This window comes from Emydura macquarii, unplaced genomic scaffold (genome assembly GCF_026122565.2).
Source record: "Emydura macquarii macquarii isolate MOO-44397 ecotype Brisbane River unplaced genomic scaffold, CSIRO-AGI_Emac_v2 contig_1366, whole genome shotgun sequence".
In the NCBI taxonomy this organism is placed as follows: domain Eukaryota; kingdom Metazoa; phylum Chordata; order Testudines; family Chelidae; genus Emydura; species Emydura macquarii.
In genome coordinates, this window is record NW_027131503.1 from 3,630 (window position 1) to 25,318 (window position 21,689).

Genomic DNA, 21,689 nt, shown 5'->3' on the forward strand with positions numbered 1-21,689 from the left:
TATTGCCTTTTATGTCCCTTGCTAGTTGTAACCCATTTTGTGCCTTAACCTTTCTGATTTTGTCCCTACATGCTTGTGCTATTCTTTTGTACCATCCTTAGCAATTTGTCCATGTTTCCACTTTGTGTAGGATTCCTTTTTGATTTTCAGGTCATTAAAGAGCTCCTGATGCAACCACATTGGCCTCTCACTATTCTTTCAGACTTGCTGTCATGCGGGCTGGCTTGAGTGGGAGGGCATTTAGTATATTGGGTGAAATCAGTATGGCAGAATCATAATAATCCATGTGGGATATGCCATGTCTGGTACTGTTAGGAAGGTTATAATGTGCTAAGTAAGATAATAATACTTGTGTTCATGTGTGATATTTGAAATGGAAGTTATAGATGTATTTGAGATATCTGTATTTCAAATTGTTCAGCCTGGGCAACACCCCAGATAGGAAGGCTGCAGAACAATGGCCTGCATAATGGCCCATTAAGGCATTCCCAGGTGCAAGGGGCCCTGAGGGAGAAGCCAGCATCACCACTGAGTCACCAGAACCTGCTTACGTGACTTTGGACTCCACTGCAGGCGACCTACCTTATGAAGCATCAGGACTGTCCCATGTGACTATGGACCCCAGGCACACCAGAGGAGTCACCAGGATTGGCCCATGTGACTATGGGCTCCATTTTGGGTCTTGTGACTGCCCAGGGGGTTTATAAAATCAAGCCAGAGAAACCATTTTGTCTTTGTTCCTGTCCAGTCTGCAGACATACACCTATCTCTGGATCAATTCATCTTGCAACTGAACCGAAGGACCTAGACCCATCCAGGTACTGGATGTGAACCTGAGGGAACTATAAAAGCCTGCAACTCCACATTTCTTCCAGAAACCTGATGTATATGGACTTTTAATCATTTGTATATCTGTGATTCACTTTAACCCTTTAACATTTCTCTCATGTTTTATTTCTTTCTTTTTACAACAAACCTTTAGTTTAGATACTAAAGGATTGGTTGGCAGTGTGGTATTTTAGGTAAGATCCAAACTTATATTGATCTGGTGCTGTGGCTGACTCCTTGGGGTCAGAGGGAACCTTTTTGGCAAAGAGCAGAGAGTTTAAGTAACTGGTCTCTTTGCTGGACCTAGTGCTGATTTGGGAGCCTGGAGCTGAAATGCAATAAAGGGGGCTGTGGGCATTTGTAGACTGGCTTCTTGATATCCAGTGTGGGGTAATCAGAAGCAGTTCGTGGCTGGTTGGGAAGCTGGGCTTCAGTGCCACCCACCAGCGTGGGGAGAATCTGCTCTCCTTTTGAAGCCTGCCCTGACCTTGGCATTATCAGTTGGCAACCCTGGACACGGGTCGTATCACACTTGCCTTCAAATCAGGATAGTTTGCAGTTGTGTGGTTCATACTGAACCTTGTAGAGTCAGTTGCACCTTAATACAATGTGTGGAGAGAAAAATTAAGATAAAAATTAATTTTGTGCCTAAACCTAGTGTCACTAGGAAGGGAGAAGAGCCACTGCACTTCTCCTTCTCAGCCACTCTGTGACAATGGGCAAGAAAAAACTAAGCAACTTTGCAAGTTGCATGGCCCAAATCTGACCTTTAGAGACATATTATAGGAAAATACAATGGTAGTGAGGGACGTTCCTTACAAGTAGAGCTTGGATATAAAAATGTATTGTTGGTAGTTATTTGATGTTGTTTACATATATCTTGTTAAGAGGTTAGCAATGTAGATAAACTGCTTTCCTATCTATCACTGTTCTAGTGATTAAGAATATTTAGGAACATATTAACATTTAGATGGAACTTTGAATGTAACAATACTATTGTTTTTATTTCTCTTTGAAGTTTAAGTAGTAAAGATCTGTGAATGGTTGAATTACCTTGTGCTAATGTAACTAGTTACTGCAAGGGGCTCCAAACTACGGCCCGTGGGCCACATCTGGCCTGCCAATACGTTTTGACCGGCCCACCAGGGGACAGCAACCTTTCACAAGTGGTGTGCCAAGCGCCCTGGCCAGGAGCCGCTCCCAGCCCCAAGAAGCATCATGTGGTGGCTGCTCCCTCCTCCTGGCCCCACCTCTTCCCCCTCTCTCTCCACGTGCCATGGGCCTAGCACCGTGGCCAGGAGGAGCCGCTCCGGCCCACCATAAGAGCAAGACTGAGTGATGAGGTCCTGGCAGCTGAAAGTTTGGGGACCCCTGCATTATACCGGCCAACCACCCAGCGTCACTGCTGCTCCAGGACAGAGGAACTCTGTGCATTACATTGAACGGCCACCCAGGGTCACTGTGGCTCCAGGACAGATGAGCTGGATGCATTACCTCGTCGTCATTGCTGCTCCAGGACAACTCACTCTGTGCATTACCTAGAGTGGCCACCCGGGGTCACAGCTGCTCCAGAGAGATGCGCTCTGCACATTACCCTGAGTGGCGGCTGAGATAAATGTCTGGTAAAGGCTAAGGAGAGACTGCTGCTTCCCTTTAGTTGTGGCTGGGTTTCAAATGAAAGGCTATTTGCTGAGCTTGCAGAGGAATCATCCAGGAGCCCCAGCTGTAGGAGAAGTTGGGAGAAGTGGACCTGCACAGCCTGGACATCCATCTAATCGGAGGTGAACAATCCTCAGCTCTCTGACATCTGCATCCCTGGCTGTGAGTCCCCAGTCAGTGTTTCATCTGTACCCCTCTCAATTTCTTCAGAGGCCGTGAGCATTGGACATTGGGCATTGGGCTCTGTAACATTAAGATCAGGAGAAGAGACAAGAGTCTCCTGTGCAGAGTGACTCGTTTGGGGGCTGGTGCTATGAGGCGCTTTCTAATTGTAACTGTAAATGCGTAATGGGAAAGGGGTTGGATAGGTGAGATGAAGAGCCTACAAGGCATTGCAGACTCCAATGACAGCCGTCTTGTTTTTCCCTGTTTAATACCAAGGGGAAAGAAGTGGAGGGTCAGCCCCCTGGTGAGATGCAAAGCGAGCCAGAGCAGTGAGACCATGAGCATTGTTGATGCTAGGCAAGACCCATCCAGCTGGGAATGGAGCAGCCATCACCGTCCGTAAGATAAGTGTCTGTTTTGGTGAGGGCTCTCTGGTCATCACAGCCCACCAAGCAGGGAGTTTCCATTGGCTGCAGCTTGTAAGAAAAGGGTCGTTACTAGCTGTGGCTACGACAGAGACACAGTCCCCATTTTCAGGAGCTGCTCATCTCTCTCTGGCTGGGAGTGGTGTGTCTTCCCAGCAGAAGGTTAGATCAAGGAGTGTGACTCCAGGTGCTGAGTTCCTTTCCTTCTTCCTCTGTTTCTCTCTCTCTCTCTCCATCTTCTCCAACGTGTTGGCCAACACTCTCTCTCTGTCTCCTTGTCTCATCTGCCTTCATAGGACAGGGGCAGGTGGTAGGTCTGCATTGCTGGATGCTTGGTCTCCAGAGCCTGTAACATGTAGGAGGGAACGAGAATCATGTTGGGTGCTTGGTGCTCTGGGACTGGGTTGACCAGCCAAGATACCTGTCTGTGTTCTCCATCTCTTTTCATCCATTGGGCTGATATAGAGTGGAAGGAGGCAGGGAGGACAGGATCTCATGCACCAGTGAGCTTTGGGCAGTGATGGTTCGCACTTGGGTTATTTGCTGCACTTTCAGAAGAATTGTCCAGCCGGAGGAGAAGGTGGAAGAAGTGCATCTGCACGGACGGGACATCCATCTAATCAGAGATGAGCAGTCCTCCACTTTCTGTCTTCGGTTTCACTATCTGTGAGTCCATCATCAGTGCACACTGTACTTCATCTGTAGGTACTCTAGATTTCTTCATAGCCGTGAGCATCCTTGTTGGGAATGGGGCTCTGTGGGATGAAGACCAGTGGAAGGGATTGTTAGAGATAAAGAACAGGCTGACCCTGGGGCATATTGGGGGGACGGAACCCTTTATTGCCTGCTCGTTCCACCTCGACGCTGCGAGTGAGCAACGAGGGGGTTACTTCACAGTCCTTTTATCCATAACAGTATGTAAATGTATCCGTTTCCAGCAATATCTGATGGTATATCTATGGAAGAAAAACCACCAGTATTTAGGGCTTTGCCTGCCCCATTCTTTGTGGTTTGCCCTGTTTAAACTCTCTCAACATGGTTCCGCTGGAGGTTAGCGTCACACCTCCATTTGCATTTTGGCTGGCATCTTCAGTATCAGCCTGCTGGCTGGCTGTATAGGTGGATTTTGACTACTTAATTTGGGGGAGGCAAGAAGTAGGGAGGTTAGGGCATCCCATGGGGGAACCATGACCCCTACATGTATTCCCTGTCCCCCCCGTTGGCAGCAGTGGTGGCAGTGCCCTGTGGGGGGGTCTGCGGGCCCGTTACACACTCTCCCCCACTCTCCCTTCCCCATGGGGGTGGTGGGGGCGGTGTCAGTGGTGTATCAAGGGGAACATGCCCCTGGGCACCAGCCTGGGAGGAGCCCCCCGCTGGCATTCCCAGTGGCTGCACCGACCCAGCCCACATCTCCTTCATTGAGCTCAACATGGGGACGGGAGGCAGAGGGGCCAGGTCGGTGGGGCCACCAGGAATGTCAGCAGGGGTTGGATCCTCCAAGGACGGCCCGGCCAGTGCCTTCTCCCAGGCTTGTGCCTGGGGGCATGACCCCTTCTGCTGTGGCAAGGAAGGGGCTGAACAGCGGGCTCTCACAGCCAGGCCGTGGACTCTGCCATCCAGAGGAGCAGTGGCGTGCTGAGGGGGCCATGCCCTCGGGTGCCTGCCTGGGTGGGGTGCCAGCCGGGAGTCACCCTCCCCTCCCGCTGACATCCACAGCGGCCACGCCAACACAGCCTCTCCACACTGGGCTCGACAAGGGAGCTGCCGGACGGGTTAGCATGGCCACCAGGGATATCAGAAGGGGTTGGCTCCTCCTCTGAGGGCTCGGCCAGCGCCCCGACTAGGCCGCTACCTGGGGACATGGTCCCATCCCGCCCCCCTTCCTTGGTACACCACTGCTTGAGAGGCAGGGGATACCTGGCGGGGGGGAGGACGAAGTGCAGGATTTGAAAAAAAATCATGTTTTGGGGGGGCATTGCGCCTCCATTCACCCCCTCCCCCCCCAAATCCACCCATGGCTCCCTGTCAGCACTAGATCCAGGCACATGACTCTTATAGGGAGGACTAGGTCTTGTCTTATGGCAACACAGTAATTTCAAAGGAGGACATCAAAGGGGAGTTCTTGGAGCAGAATCCTTGTGGGGATGAAGAACTAGAACTAATGGAATTAAACTGAGCAAAGGAAAGTAACATCCAGCTCTGAGGAGTGTGCCGTTCCAGAGAACAATCTCCCCAAGGCAACGGCTGGGAGCCCCACAGTTTGAAATGTGCACAGCCAGGCATGGACAAAGTCATGGGGACGGTCTGGAAGGATTAGAGAACCAGACGCCATCATTTTTGGGTAGTAGCAGATGTGTCCCCAATAAAGCTTCTCCAGGTCTAGTTCCCACGAGTCTCAAACTTTTGACTCCATGGTGCATCCCTTCCCCATCGTATAGGCATTGGGTTTGCTGCAGATCCAGCGTCTCCATCTCATACAATTCGAGCTGCCGAACCAGTTCTCATCCATCAGAAAAGCACAGGTGCCTCCGCTTCTTATTGGAAACCTGCAACAGAGACACAGGGGGTGGGAGTCAGGGAGGGGCTGGGCATTTCCCATCTGTCACACACACAGGGCAGGTTAGGGAGGGGAATGGCTGCACACAGATGTCAGCCTCAGCCCCATTTTAGATTCCTCCCTTGCAGAAGGAAATGGGCTGGGGGCTGAAAGAAGAAAGCTGGGGCTTCCAGTGACATCTTTATCCTGGGTAGATATTTGGCACGACTTGCCTGCTACTGAGCTTTGCTTAACACTCTCACCTAGACCTAACTTTTTGTCCAGTCCCATTCAGCCCAAAGGAGAGGGATTCCAGAGGCCTCTCCCACATGGCAGCAAACAGCATCAGCTCTGCATGGAGAAGAGTTTAATACAATCCTCCCCAGTCAGCTCTGGGACTGTCAGGGTGAAGAGCCGGTTTCAAACCCCATGGGGCTGTCAGGACAGACTGCTAATGAAATGGCATTTCTCTCTAGCACCTTCCCATGGAGAGACCCAAGTTACACCAACAGTGCAGAAGCGCCCTGTTAGTCTCCGCACAATGCACTTCAGAAAGGGTTAAAGAGTCTAACCACCACCCGGACAGCCCACTGGAGCTCTGGTTCATGACTGTTAGAAATAACCAAACAGGTTGTCCTGGGGGTGGATTGGGGAGACGGAACCCTTTAGAGCCTGCTTGTTCCACCTTGCCGCCGCGAGTGAGCAACGAGGGGCTTACTTTACAATTCTTTTATCCATAACAGTATGTAAATGTATCCATTTCCAGCAACTCCCCATAGATCCTTATTTGGTTACATTGACACCTATAAAATTAATATTAACAACTACATAATGAATAAAATTATACCTGCCCTGTTTGTTGTTTACAGGATTACCATACAGAGGTCAGGCACATCACCTTAAAACCTATACATTTTAACCAACATTCTTTGAAGTAAAGGCATGCCAGGGGGAGAAGGAAGATAATGTTTTCTTCCCACCAAAAGGCCTTGCACAGGAATGGCAATAGACTCATCGCCTGAGCAGGTGGCCAGAAAGGGAGGAGAAGAAGAGAGATAACAGACTCTAACTACAATTCACACCAATTAACAGAAACAAGGTTTGCCCTTGTCTTGACCCCGTTCCCTGTAGTTTAGGCCTGACTACTAGCCCAGCTTTTAACTCTTTACTCTCTTACAAATGTCTCCTCCAATGGATCAGCAGCCTCCCTTGTGCCCAGGATTTTGCTGTATTGTAAAGCACTTGAGACACAGACTGTCTTTCTGTACTGGGTTTGTCCAGCACCCAGCACAATGGGGCCTCAGTCTATGGCTCCCTGTTGCTACCTTAATGCAAATAATAAGCTATGATAACACTGGACTCAAAGGCTGATGGCATATTGGTTTTAACCTATGAAACATACATACAAATAAAAACACAGGACTTGGTTAGATGAGGAGTTATTGATCCATTGACAGCTCAGCAGACACCTGTGAGCTAACACTGACAACGTTACTAGAGGGAAAGGGACTCACCGGAGGTCGAATTCGGTGCCATTGGGCCATCTCCAGGGCTGGCCAGGCTCCCTGTGGAGGCCGATCCAACGGTCAAGAAAGACCTTATAGCACAGCAAGAAATCCTGAAAAATCAGGCAAACCAGATTATATTTAGGCCCCTGGTTGTGGTGCTCACCTGCCCTGTGGCTCTGTGTGGCCACTGCTCAGAAGTTCAGGTTTGGATGGGGCACCCGTAGTTTGCCAGCTGAGAGCCCCAGGTCCGACAACACCAGCCCAGCCTGGGGCACAGGGAGGCTGAGAACAAGTCACAGTCTAAACGAACTAGCTGTAGGTCACAAGACAGGATTCTGCTAGAGCAACAGTTTTTCCCTTCACTGGCCCCCTTTTAGGTTTGGTAGGGGGTGGGGGAACTGGTAGCTCCGCATCTCTGACAGCAGCCTCAGCCAGTGAGCCAATCGCTAGCCGAGAATCCCAGTTTGCTGGAAGCCCTATCAGTCTGGGACCTGCTCAGCTGGGAACCTGGGGACACGTGCAGGAGGTGTGGGGGGAGGGGTGCATAGATAGCCTCCATCTCCCACCCAATCAGTATTAACATGGCCCCTTTGTCCTACCCCTAGCCCCTTCCCTTCTCCAGTGCCCTCTGGGGTGGGACAGCTCTTTTGGCTTTGCTGGCACCACTGCCTCCATGCCAGGCTCCTTCCCAGCACTTTGCACATAGCGCCCCCTGCCCAGCCATACAGACGGGGGCTGCTCTGAGGAATGGCCGAGATCCCTCCCGGCAGAGCCCAAGAGCCTTAGTGCTTCCTTGGGCAGGGACACGGAGCCCCCCACATGGAGTCACTGGCTGTGGTGAGCTGGAGAGGCAGGCTCTCGACAGGCAGATCACTGGTCAGGAGCTGACAGGGCCAGCCCAGCCCTACAGAGAGGGATTCTCCCTCCTGGGGCTCTGGGAAAGAGGAGGGTGGGCTGGGAGTGAGTAGATCCCCCATGACCTCTGACTGTCAGCCCAGCTCTAGCCAGGGCTGGGATTCGGCCACCAGAAATATTCTAAAGTTTCCCAGCATAAAAGCCAATAGAGAAACTTCTGGGACCCCAGGGCTGAGACCTGCCAAGGCCCGTCTGTTGGGATGAAGCATCTGCTGCTCACTCACCTTTTCCTGCTCACTGTCGATCCCAGCCAGGGAGGCGCTGAGTGAAGAGCACTGGCTCTGGCTGTAGGTCCAGTTCCCTTCAGTCTCTGAGAAATAATAGCATTTCCCTTGGTATCCGATCCAGCCTTTAGAACATAAAAACATAAGAACAGTCATGCTGGGTCAGCCCGATGGTCTGTCTAGCCCAGTAGTTTGTCTTCCTACAAAGGCCAGTGCCAGGTGTTTCACAGGGAATGAACAGAACAGTCAACCATCCAGTGATCCATGCCCTGTCATCCAGTCCCAGCTTCTGGCAGTCAGAGACTTAGGGACACGCAGCTCATGAGGTTGCATCTCTGACCATCTTGGCTAAAAGCCATTGGTGGACCTTTCCTCCATGAATTTAACTAATTCTTTTTTGAGCCCAGTTATACTTTTGGCCTCCATAACATCTCCTGGCAACAGCTTCCACAGGTTGACTGTGCACTGTGCATAGAAGTACTTAATTTTGTTTGTTTTAAACCTCCTGCCTATTAATTCCATCGGGTGACCCCCTGGTTCTTGTGTTGTGTGAAGGGATAAATAACACTTCCCTATTCACTTTTTCTAAACAGGTCATGATTTTATAGACTTCTATCATATTCCCCCTTAGTCGGCTCTTTTCTAAAATGAACTGTCCCAGTCTTTTTAATCTCTCCTTATATGGAAACTGTTCCATACCCCTAATCATTTCCATTGCCCTTCTCTGTACCTCTTCCAATTCTAATATATCATTTTTGAGATGGGATGACCAGAACTGCATGCAGTATTCACAGTGTGGGCCTACAATGGATTTATATAGCAGCACTGTTACTCTCTGTATTTATCATCTGTCTCTTTCCTAGTGGTGCCTAACATTCTGTTAACTTTTTAGACTGCTGCTTCATATCAAGTGGATGTTTTCAGAGAACTATCTAAAATGAACTAAAGTAGAAAATGGAACAATACACCTGGCACCTTTCAGGAATCTCCAAGGGCAGATGGAAGAACTTTGGAGAGGCACTAATGGAAGAAGGTCATGTACTCTACTACAGTGGAGAAGACAAACATGTCAGTGGCATAGGATTTCTTGTGCATTAAGGTATCAAGAATTCAGTACTAGGTGCCGCCCAATATCCAGCAGTTTATCTCCATCCGCCTAAAGGCAGCGCTGTTCAATATCACAGTGGTACAAGTCTACGTCCCTACAACAGACTATGACAACGAGCAAACTGAAGATTTTTAGACTCAGCTCCAAGACACCATCAATAAGATATCCTGATTGTATAAGGAGATTGGAATGCTAAAATAGTATTGACGCACCGCAGATTGGCGAGATTATTGTGGCCCTTTCTGTAATGCAGTAACCAATGAGAGAGGACTGAGACTTTTGGAGTTTGCCAGTTACAACAATCTAATTCTTGCAAACACAGTAGGAGCACATAAAGCATCCAAACAATCAATGTGGCATACACCTGATCATCTACAACACAGCCAGATCGACTACATCATGATGCAAAACCGATTTCATTCTGAGATCAACAGAGCTAAAACAAGGATCTTCCACAATGCTGATATTAGAAGTGATCACGACCTTGTGATGCTAAACTTTTGACTGCGATTAAGGAAGAACATCAGGCCAAAGATCATCAGAACCAAGTTTGACTTAGAAAGGCTCAATGACTGAAGCATTGCAGTCATTCCAAACAGTGATCAGCGGAAATTTTGCCCCGCTGCTTACTCTACAGGAAGATATAGAAACATTGACCAACAATTTTAATGCTGTAATGAATGAGGCAGCAATGGACATCCTAGAGAAACGCCATAGGAAGATAAAACCTTGCATCAGAAATGAAATACTACAAATGTGCTGTGACGCTAGGCCCGAAAAAGCCAAGTCACTTTGCAAGTTGCATGGCCAAACTCTGACCTTTCAAGATATATTATAGGAAAATACAATGGTAGTGAGGGTCATTCCTTATAAGAAGACAAGAGCTTTGATATGCAAGTGTATTGTTGGTAGTTGTTTCATGTTACTTACATATCTCGTTAGAGGTTAGCAATGTAAATAAAGTGCTTTTTTGTCTGTCACTGTTCTGTTGATTAAGAGACACTGTTCAACATCTACTAAATGGAGTGCATAATGACTGATGCCCTAGAAGATCAAAGTCCCAAATAATCATATGCACAGTCAGTATTTGGGGATAAAGAATCTCAAATCTCGATGCATAATGCTGATGATGTTGATGGCCTGGCAGGTAGCAAAGAGGAATTTGCTAACCTTAGGAACTGATTGAATGAAGTACGGCATGGAAATTAATGCAGAGAAAACCAGCCGATGACAAATGTGATGGGATCAACTCACACATCACTGTCTGTGGACAAGAGCTGGAGACAGCGAAACAGTTCAAGTATCTGGGGGCAATCATCACCGACGAGGGATCAAAGGCAGAAATTCTGGCAAGAACTGCACAAACAGCAGCAGCACTGGCAAAGTTAAAGCCAATTTGGAGGATCAAGAACATCATCACCATTTTTTTGTTTGTGTGCGAGAAATGGACCCTTACGGCAGAACTCGAATGGAAAATACAGACAGTGGGGATGAGATGCTTCTGTAAAATCTTGGGCATCTCCTACCTCGACCATGTCACTAATGAAGAGGTTTGTAACATCATCACCCAATGTGCTGGGTCATATGAAGATCTCCTGATGACCTAGAAGTGCAAGCTGAAGTGGTACGGCCATGTAACAAGATCATCTGGCCTATCCAAGATCATCCTCCAAAGGACTGAACAGGGGAAGAGAAGAAGAGGCAGGCAGAAGAAGAGATGGACTGACAACATAAAAGAGAGGACAGGAATGAACTTCGCAGAGACTCAGACACTGACACACAATTGTCAGGGGTGGAGACAATTGGTTGATCGTTCATCAGTGATGGTGCCCCAATGACCAGTGCGGTTATGGGAGTGATAACGATAATCCACAATGACCCCAAGATCTTTTTCTTGAGTGGTAACAGTTAATTCAGAACCCATCATTTTACATGTATAGTTGGGGTTATGGTTTCCAATGTGCATAACATTGCACTTTTCTACATTGCATTTCATCTGCCATTTTGTTGCCCAGTTTAGTGAGATCCCTTTGTAACTTGTTGCAGTCAGCTTTGGACTTAGCTAACTTGAGTAATTTTGTATCATCTGCAAATTGTGCCACCTCATTGTTTACCCCTTTCTCCAGATCATCTATGAATATGTTAAACAGCATTGGTCCCAGTACACATCCCTGCGGGACCATGCTATTTATCTCTCTCCACTGTGAAAATTGACCATTTATGTGCAGTGCAGGATCAGACAATTAGAACCAGTTAGTGAGATGACAATTGTGTATACACCACACACACTTACTCCCTATGGCAATGCCAGTGTTGCCTATTATGTGCTTAGGTTCCAGCGCACCAGGTTCTTGTGGAGAACATAAGTCATTAAGCACTGGAAAGGTGGTTTTACCCACCAATGATAGGAGAACAGCATGCGGTTTATCCATTTCTTCTATGCAATTATATAAAAATACTGCTCAAGTTTCTGAACATATGTTGCAAAATCTTCCTCTTTTCCATTAAATTGAAACTCTCCATATTGCCAAATACACCTATTTTATCTTTACTCATTCTCCTTTGCTTTTAATAAGTCCATCCTCCTTACCAGTTTCTCTGTTGTTTTCAGCAGATGCGCAGAGCAGACAGATAAAAAAACATAACTTGATTTCTTATAATACAGAACACACCAGCAGCCCCCAAAACCAGAGAGAGAGAAAGGAGGCTGCTCCCTAAGGCAATTAGGCACAATTCACCCCACCTTGCTTTCAGTTGGCTGGCTGCAAATGATCTGTTTTCTCTCTCATGCTGCTACAGAGCCCCTAGCCTGCAAACTCGTGGCTCTGTAAGCGAGAGCTTTCAATTTCAACAGTCCTCAGTGCACCACATTGCCAATGGCCTAGGCTGTCCTCCTGCAGCTAGTTCAGCATGCTTGCATTTTTTACTATTATAATATTAACATTGTCCTCTGCTGCCTGTGGATTTACCCTAACTGTACACTAGGTGTCACAGCCCCACATCACCGCAGCCATGAACAGTTTTATCTAATAATAATAACCAGCTGCTGTACAGCGCTTTTCATCAGTGGATATCAAATTGCTTCTCCATCTTGAATGTATTTCTCTTCCCAGCACCACTTTAAGGCAGGGCAGGACTATCATCCCCATTTTACAGACAGGGAACAGAGGCACAGAGAGGCTAAGTGATTTGTCCAAAATCACACAGGAAGTTTGTGGTGGAGCAGGGGACTGCACCAGATCTCCTAGGGCTAGTGCCCAAACCACTGGACCATCTGTCCTCTCTTGTGGTAGCAGATGGGACAAATAGCACAAATATCTCAGCCTGTAACTGCAATTGTCTTTTTTCCCTCCCAGTCACAAAGGAGCTGATGCTACCTGTTGAGCTGATCTGTGGCATTGCTTCACATGGACTCTTAGAACTCATCATGACTCGGCTGTGTTCCTCACCATTTACATCTCCTCCAGCAGTGCTAGTGTTTTCAGCAGCAGTTGGAGCCACTCCGCTCTGCTCCTTCTGAGACCCTGACCGGAAACCTTGAAAAAGACAGCCGTGTTATTAGTGGTTCAGTAACTACCTGATAGTCCCCCCAAGTGCAATAGAATTCGGGCTGCCAACCCTCCAGGCTTGTCCTGGAGTCTCCAGGAATCGAAGATTCCTCTTTAATTATGTCATGTGATGAAACCCCCAGGTATGCGTCCAACCAAAGGTGGCAACCCTAAATATAATATGGAATAATGTGCATCATATTCAGCAAAACTGAGAGTGGGAGAGAGGAAGAGACAGAAAGAATCAGATCCTTTAAACCTGAGGCCAATGTCATGCATTTCCTGTGTAAATATGAACAAGGATCCATCAGAAACGTGTATCTCAGTGTGGGTGCATTGTCCCTTCCTTTATTTGCAATAGCCTTGAAATATTTAAAGGTAAGCTGCAAAGTAATAAAAAGAACAGGGATTGTGCCCCATGTTGCAATGCATATAGTGACCTGAAAAGTACTGGGGAGGGGCCGCACACTTCATATCTTGTGTAGACCATGCTCATTTCACAGACCAGGGGTTCCTGGCATCCTTTCGTTCCTCCCACAAGCTCCTTGTGGGGCACTCTCCCATGCCCCTCTATTGCAGGGACTCCCTGCAACTCCCACCTAATTTCCTCCTGCCAGGATCTCTGTGCAGCTCCCATTGCCCCCATACCAGGGATCCCCAATCTCCCCCTGCCAGGGGCTCTGGGTGCCCCCCATTCCTCCCTCCTCCTATACCAGGATCCCCTATTCTCCCCCATGCCAGCTGCTCTATGTACCCCCATTCCCTCTCTCCCCATGACAGCTGCTCTGTGTATCCCCATTCCCTCTCCCCTATGGCAGGGGCTCTATGTGTACTCCCATTCACTTCTTTGCCTCTCCATTCATCCCCTTTTTTGTTTGAACACTTTTTTGCCCAGGAAATTCTGGTATAGGCCAAGATGTTTCCAAGTGCCCAGGAATTTTGGGTGCCCAGCTTGAAGCACCTTCAAAGAAGCCTCATTATCAGAGGGTGGATGCCCAGCACTTTTTTGAAAATCAGGCTCCCTTTAAGGCACCTCAAGCTGGACACCCAGATCATTAGGCACTTGGCCACATCTTGACCTTCATCAACCTTTTCTTCCCTAGACGATTCCATGGGTGAATGGACAAGGAGCAGGGTTTAGATGTCACCGATACCAAGGGAGTGGAATGTGAGTGAATGGGGAGGACACCTATCAGTGCGCCCCCTGGAGCCAAGACATAGCATTGCAGTGCCTCCTATTGTCTGCGCTAGCGCCCCCTATTGTCTACCATTCTGGTTCTGTAGTGGTCTGCAGCTTGTGTGGCAGAGCCCTCTGGCCACGGCCACCTGCTTTCAAGTCCAGACCCTACCATGGTCACAAAAATCCAAACAAACAGCCCAACCAAAGGTTCTTCTGTCCTTTTGGGCTACTCTTCAGTCCACCCCTCTGGACTCTGAGCCCTCTGGGATCACTTCTCAGCGCCTTCTGAGCTACCTTTTAGTCCTTCCCTGCTCTGTTATACTCCCAGAATGCTTTTCCTGGAGTCCCTCTCACAATCTGCTACTTGCTGGAGTTCCCTGTCTTCTCCCCACTCCCTGCCACAGCAGAGTTCCTCCTTGCTCTTTTAGCTGAGCTCCACCCCGCAGGCCCTTCCCCCTTGCGGCCCTTTTTCCTAGCAAGTTCCCATTGCCTTCCCTCCCAAGGAACTCCCTGCCTTCCACAGAAATCTAATCTGCTGCCTGTAGTTCCTCCCCTGAGTTCTCATAGCCCTTTCTATGAGGCCCAGATATTCACCAGGCCCGCTTACCCCTACCTCCTCAAGCTAAGAGGCAGCTAACTATGGGACAGGCAAGGCTGACCCCATTTCTTTGTAAAGGGGCCACTCACTCTGTGACAACGAGCATCAGAGAAAGGAAGTGATATTTATTGGGACTGGTTAATTTCTTTATTTAATTCAAATGTCTGGAAAACACTTAGGAGAAATGTTCTCTTTGTTAAAATTTAACACCTCCCTCTTTATTTTTTTGGTTCCCCCAAGCAGACCTCTGCAAAACAATGCAGAAAAGACTTGATATTCTTGACATTAAAGTAAACAACTTTAAACATACCGCATTACAAAGATATGGAGGGTGAGGTAATAAGACTTCAGCAAGGATTTTGACACAGTCCCACATGACATTCTGATAAGTAAGCTGGAGAAATGTGGGCTCAGTGAAATGACCATTAAATGGATAAATAATTAGTTAAACAACTGCAAACAAAGAGTAACTATTAATGGAATGATGTCAGATTGAAGGGAGGACTCAGTTGGAGTTCCCCAAGGATCTGTTCTGGGTCCAGTGTTGTTTAACATCTTTATTAATGACCTAGATGTAGGAATAGAGAGCATACTAATCAAGTTTGCAGATGACACAAAGCTGAGGGGGAGGGGCTTGCCAACACTTTGGAGGAGAGAGCTAAAATTCAAAGGGATCTTGATAAACTGGAGAACAGGGCTATAGACAGCAAAATGAAATTCAACAAAGACAAATGTAAGATGCTCCACTTAGGGAAGAAAAATCAAGTGCACAAATGCAGAATGGGGGCTAACCGGCATGGCAGCAGCACTATTTGTGGTGGGACTTCAATATGAGTCAGCAATTTGCTTTGCAAAAAAAGCAAATGCAATTTTAATTAACAAATGCATCTGTTGATAAAACACTCGGCGCTGGTTAGGCCTCAGCTGGAGTACTGTGTCCAGTTTTGATCACTCATGTATAGAAAGGATGTAGAGAAACTGGAAAGGATCCAGAGATGAGCAACAAAAATGATCAAAGGGATAGAATGAGAGCCATATGGTGGGAGGGAGACCAAGTTTGGCGGGAAACAATGCCGAAGCAGCATCCCAAATTCTATATCTGGTACGAAAGGAAGAATCGAACAAAAAGACAAAATAAATACAGAACAAATAAGAAATCAAAACTATGAACAGCACTAAGGGCAGTTTTGGAAACTGTGTTGCAAGGCTGATAAAAAAGTAGATGCTCTGACTCGAACTATGTGGTGGTGAGAAGGAACTGGAGAAGCTAGCAGCTGACTGCATTATCCTCTATTGCCTCAGCAAGACCACGTGGTGTCACAGGGCGTGTGCATAGACCACCGAACAGTACTACTTTCCAAAGCTCCAGCTTCGGATGCATGGTGAATATGCATAATTCTCAGTGAAATAAATAGGGATTCAAAGAAGAACAAGTTTTTAAGAAGATAAGTGGGGACATGATACATTGAAAGGCTGCCATAAGAAATGGACAATGGATTCTCTCTTGTCACAGGTGGCAGGACAACAATGGGTTCAAACTACAGCATAGCAGATTTAGATTAAATCTCAGGAAAAGCTTCCGAACTGTAAGAACAGAAGGACAATGGAACAAACTGCCTCAGGAAGTCATGGAGCCTCACTGGAAGTTGTCAAAAGGAGGCTGGATAGCCATCTGTCTTGGATGGTTTAGACACAACAAATCCTTTATCTTGAAAGGGGGCTAGACTAGATGACCCTTGCGTTCCATCTAACCCTATGGTTCTATGATTCTACATCTTTTATTGGACCAGCTTCTGTTGTTGAGACAGACAAGCATTCGAGCTACACAGAGTTCTTCTTCAGGGCTTGTCTTGTTCATAATCCGGCAGATGCCATCATTGTAATATAGGGAGGGACATAAATAGGTTGTTAATGTTGCAGTTTGTGGAGGACGTCAGTTTTGTCCTGCAGGAAGCTGGCCATTTGTGTGGTGAGTGGTTTGAGGATGGTTTCTATGAATCCCAATATTCCTTCAGTAAGAGTGCCATGGCCAGATATGATGGGTGTACCTGGGCTCCCTTGTTTCTGTATCTTGGGAAGCATGAAGCCCTAAAGAAGAGCTATTTATAAGCTTGAAAGCTTGTCTCTCTCTCATCAGCAGAAGCTGGTCCAATAAAAGACACTATCTCTCCCACCTTGTCTCTCTACTACCCTTGGATCAACACAGCTAACAAAACTGCGATACATTACAAAGAGGCGCCTCCTTTTTACAGATCACCTTTAACATTTTCCCTGCTGGTTTTGTCCATTTTAGCATGGCTACTTTGTGACCTAGATGTAGGAATAGAGAACATACTGATCAAGTCTGAGGATTTAATGACACAACAGCTGGCCCCCAGCCTGGGGGCAGATTCCAGCCTAGCAGAGCAGCAATATTGTAAGGTCATAAAAACATTTTGGAGCAAACTGATCAGCAATGTCCCCTTTAACATCAAAGCCACTATAACTGGGTGATGTGAATTAACCAGCCGAGCTGGGAGTGCATCTTCTTAGAAGGACATTTAATGATGCATAAAAGAACCACGGCCGCTCAAAGGAGCTCTCAAAGCCCTTCATCTGACCATGGGAGAATTCCCTAGGTGCAGTCACTGCAGAAGACAGCCATGAGCTCTCTTCTAAGGACCCTCTTGCAAGCATAGTATGGAGGAGACATGCTGAGGGGCAGGGCTGGGGCAGGAGGGGCAATGACCTTGGAGCAGTCCAGAGTCCTGGGCTGAGTTCTGTGTTGCACTCTAAGAATTTCACAGTTAGTGCATAGAGTTAAAAAGAAACAGATCTGCTTGCGTGCTTACCCGAGAGAACCAGAATGGCCACACCCAGCTTCAGGGCCACACTTCCTGCCAACAGCAGCCCCAAAATGATTTTGTACCAACGGAGATTCAGAGGAGAATCTGTAATATTCAATAGCTTGTGAAATATCAGCAGTGGCTATTGTGAGCGCTACATGGGAGACACAGAGTAATTTACAGAGCAGGTTGATTATTACTTTCCAAAACAAAACTATCTTTAAAATAAATAAATAAATAAATAAAATGCCCTTTTTATTCTTAAAATCAAAGTTTTTGCAAAACCAAAAATGATCTTTTGAAACTTTTTGTGTTTCAAACATATTTTACTTAAACTGTAAATGCAAAAATTAGTTTGTTTATTTTTTTCCTTTCCCTTTTTCCTTTCTGATTCTCTTTTTTGCTCTTTGTTCTTCATGCTGTGTTAACGTGGTTCTCAGGCTTCGTGTACGGTCATCATCATCTTCAATCAGTTGTTATCTTACTTCTTTTCTCTTTTGTGTTCTAGCCTCATTCCTCTCTCACTCGCTTTTTGCCCCTTCCTGTCATCTATCTCAGTCCCTTTCTTCTTTTTTACATTTGCTCATTTTATCTGGGTTTAGCTGAGTTTCTACAAATGCTCATTTTGATTTGTGGGTGTTCCTAGTGCTGGATCTCTCAAGCACACTCCCAGGGGCAGACATCCACTGTCTGATCCCATCTTGGGCTGCAGGACCCTGTAGTCCAGCCATGTAGACCCTGGAACTAGTTCCCCAGCCCTTGCGGGCCCCTAGTGACTTAGACGCACTCTCCCAGAGTCCATGTGGCTGCAGAAGCTGTGGTTTCACTCCTCCAGGGACAATGTACCAGGAAAACAAGGAACCCGAGCTTAGCAAACCATAGATACTTTTACTCTTCAAATCACTAGAGAGTCACAACAAAATTCTGCATGCAACCCCTTAGTCTGATCTAGCTCCTCCTGTGACTCTTGGATTTGGTCAGCAGCCTTAGGCTAGGCAGCCCTTCCTGTCTTCTCTCTCCTTAGCCTGGTCTTCTGGCATGTGGAAGTACACTGGTCCCTTGCTCCAGACACTCTCCCTTCTTCCCGTTGGCTACGGTGTAGGGCAGAGGTTCTCAAACTGGGAGGGTGCAGAGTGTATTCTGAGGGGGCCATGAGAAGCTTTAGGGGGGAAAATTACTGCACACATTTTACCCACCGCCATGAATAACTAGCCAAGCTGATCCCTTAGAGAGTCCTTTAAAGTCAGTGGCCCTATTAACAGGAAACCCATCGTTCAAGTAGGGGTAGGGAAGAAGCATTCAACACTGGTGGCCTTTGACAGGTCTCTCATTGGTGTCCCACTCCCCAGCAAGAGCAGGACAGGGTCTACAATAGACTGACCTTAGTTTTTTAATACATGATACAAACTGGCTTCGAGCAATCAAAATGGAAGAGACCAAAAAAAAAAAAAAAAAAGGACTTCCCCAAACAAAAGAATGTTCACAATTCGATACCGATGTATTCCCCTCCATCACAAACACCATTTCAGAAAATCATTTATTTTAACACTATGGAGCAAAAAAACCCAAAAAGTTCCAAGGATAGTTTTGAAAACTTGGTCTGTTAAAAAACAAAGCGCACCATAAGGATTTTTCATAGAATCATAGAAGATGAGGGTTGGAAGGGACCTCAGGAGGTATCTAGTCCAACCCCCTGCTCAAAGTAGGACCAACACCAACTAACCCATCCCAGCCAGGGCTTTGTCAAGTTGCACCTTAAAAACCACTAAGGATGGAGATTCTACCACCTCCCTAGGTAACCCATTCCAGCACTCCACCACCCTCCCAGTGAAAAACCTTTTCCTAATATCCAACTGAGACCTTCCCGACTGCAACTTGAGACCACTGCTCCTAGTTCTGTCATCTATTACCACTGAAAACAGCCTAGCTTCATCCTCCCTGGAAGCCCTTTCAGATAGTTAAAGGCTGCTATCAAATCCCCCTCTCACTTTTCTCTTCTGTAGACTAAACAAGCCTAGTTCCCTCAGCATTTCCTCATAAATCATGTACTGCAGCCCCCTTACCATTGTCATTGCTCTCCACTGGACTCTTTTTAATTTGTCCACATCCGTTCTGTAGTGTCGGGCCCAAACTTGGACACAGTACTTTTAAATGCTTTGGGGGCGGGATTCTCCAACTATCTCTAATTTACTGATATTATTTTCTGGATGTTTTCTAGAGCCTTGTTCTTGCAAAATCTTTTACATGGTATTTGCCAGAGCAACTCTAGACATACCATGTACCAAGTCTCACTATAGTCACTCCCTGGTCTATGTAAAGTTCTGCATTTACTGCCATCTGCACTAATCTATCATTGCCAGAATTATACACTGTGACCGCATTTGTTCCATGTATTTTCATCTATCCCTTTGCTAAAAGATAGGGCCTTATTATTAATAATATTTACAGTATAATTAGTTATAGGATATTATTTATATTTACAGAATAGTTACTGTCACCAAGGGAGGTTGTGGAATCCCTGTCACTGGAGGTTTTCAAGAACAGGTTGGACAATCACCTCTCAGGGATGGTCTAGTTATATTTTATCCTGTCTCAGCACTGGGGGAGAGATGAGAAGATGATCTCCCAACGCCTTCCCTTCCAGCCCGACATTTCTCGGATTCTATAATGATGGAAACGCCCATAGGCCCCCATCAGAGCTGGGACCCCATTGTGCTGAGTGCAGCTCAAACAAAACAGAGCCCTGGTCCTGAGTGGTTTGCAATTCAGAAACACAGACAATGGGTAATGGAAATGCCTTACAGTTATTGCCAAGGTCAGTTACGCTTGGGAGAAATGTGACTTGATTAGGTTAGTGTTAAGAAGGACAGACAGCTGGATAATTATGTGATTCCATTTTGTGTTAATGGAAAAAAGAAGTTTAAAAAGAAAAATATAGAGAAAGGCAAGGAGAAGAGGAACAGTCACAGCCCATCCCTGTCTAGCCAGGTTCACAGGCTGGATTCCGTTGACATCACAGCAGAGATGAGCCTTAAGGAGGGATTTGAAAGAGGATAATTCTAACATGAATACCACAGAGGCACTTTAAATTAATACCTTGGCTTCCCTGGGGATGTGGCAAGGCTGATTGGTTCCTCCTGCGGAGGTTTAGTACCACATAAGCCTCTTCGCCTTCCATTGTCCCAAGCTGCTCTCAGCTTTGATGATCCAGCAGCTATTCAGAAGAGAAATGACAAAGTGATTAATTGGATTCAGTCTCAGCCTCTAGCTTCAAGTGCATGCCTGTGGTAGAAGCTTTGTCTCCTCCACAAGAGTGAGTGTGAAACCACATACGAAGTAAAGACGCATGATCCAACCAGCCACATCAGAGCTGGATGTGCATTCTGCACCCATGGTAGTGACCACATAAACTAAACACCTTTTCAGAATCAATTATCTTGTCAACCCTTCAGAAAAACTGCTTTCTACCAGAACTGTCTCATGCACGTTTTCTAGTCCAAGGAGAACCTGCAAAGGTTGGGTTTAACAATTACTACTTGCCCTCACGGCATCAGTAACAGAGCTGGGAGTTAAACTCAGCACTTAGATGCCTAGCCCATGCCTTAACCGCAACACCAGTCTCTCTCCCTGAACTTTTAACTTCATTTTTCTCTCCACACGTTGTGTCGAGGTGTAACTGACTCTACAAGGTTCAGTATGAACCACATAACTGCAAACTATCCTGGTGTGGAGGCAAGACCGAAAGAATAGTGAGAGGCCAATGTGGCTGCATCAGGAGCTCTTTAATGACCTGAAAATCAAAAAGGAATCCTACACAAAGTGGAAGCATGGACAAATTGCTAAGGATGATACAAAAGAACAGCACAAGCATGTAGGAACAAAATCAAAAAGTCTGAAGCACAACATGAGTTACACCTAGAAAGGAACATAAAAGGCAATAAGAAGAAAATCTTTAAATACATTATGAACAAAAGGAAAACGAAGGAAAATATAGGTCCACTACTGAGCAGGGAAGGAGAGCTAATAACTGATCAGATCAAGAAGGCTGAGGTGTTCAATGCCTATTTTACTGCAGTCTTCACTAAAAAGGTTAAGGATGACAGCTACTCAACACAATTAATGTTAACAACAAGGGGAATGAACAAGCCAAAATAGGGAAAGATCAAATTA

The 21,689-nt window shown here is 46.6% G+C and overlaps 1 protein-coding gene across 1 annotated transcript; it reads right to left on the minus strand.

Moving 5' to 3' along the window:
• Window positions 1-5,472: 5,472 nt before the first annotated feature.
• Window positions 5,473-20,697, minus strand: LOC137155671 (C-type lectin domain family 2 member E-like). The gene is made up of 6 exons (XM_067552023.1): window positions 20,616-20,697; window positions 17,526-17,624; window positions 12,746-12,892; window positions 8,261-8,385; window positions 7,128-7,231; window positions 5,473-5,623 (listed from the first exon to the last, which is right to left on the minus strand). The coding sequence occupies exons 1-6, from the start codon at window positions 20,695-20,697 to the stop codon at window positions 5,473-5,475; spliced, it is 708 nt and encodes a 235-aa protein (XP_067408124.1).
• Between the last annotated feature and the right edge of the window lie 992 nt (window positions 20,698-21,689).

Bases quoted from the DNA above. Each gene is read 5' to 3' on its own strand.
- LOC137155671 (XM_067552023.1), bottom strand. From the start codon at position 20,697: ATGGAAGGCGAAGAGGCTTATGTGGTACTAAACCTCCGCAGGAGGAAC. The intron at 17,625-20,615 runs GTATTAATTTAA...TGAATATTACAG, and splicing joins ACATCCCCAGGGAAGCCAAG to ATTCTCCTCTGAATCTCCGT. The intron at 7,232-8,260 runs GTGAGTGAGCAG...CTGATTTTTCAG, and splicing joins TCGACAGTGAGCAGGAAAAG to GATTTCTTGCTGTGCTATAA.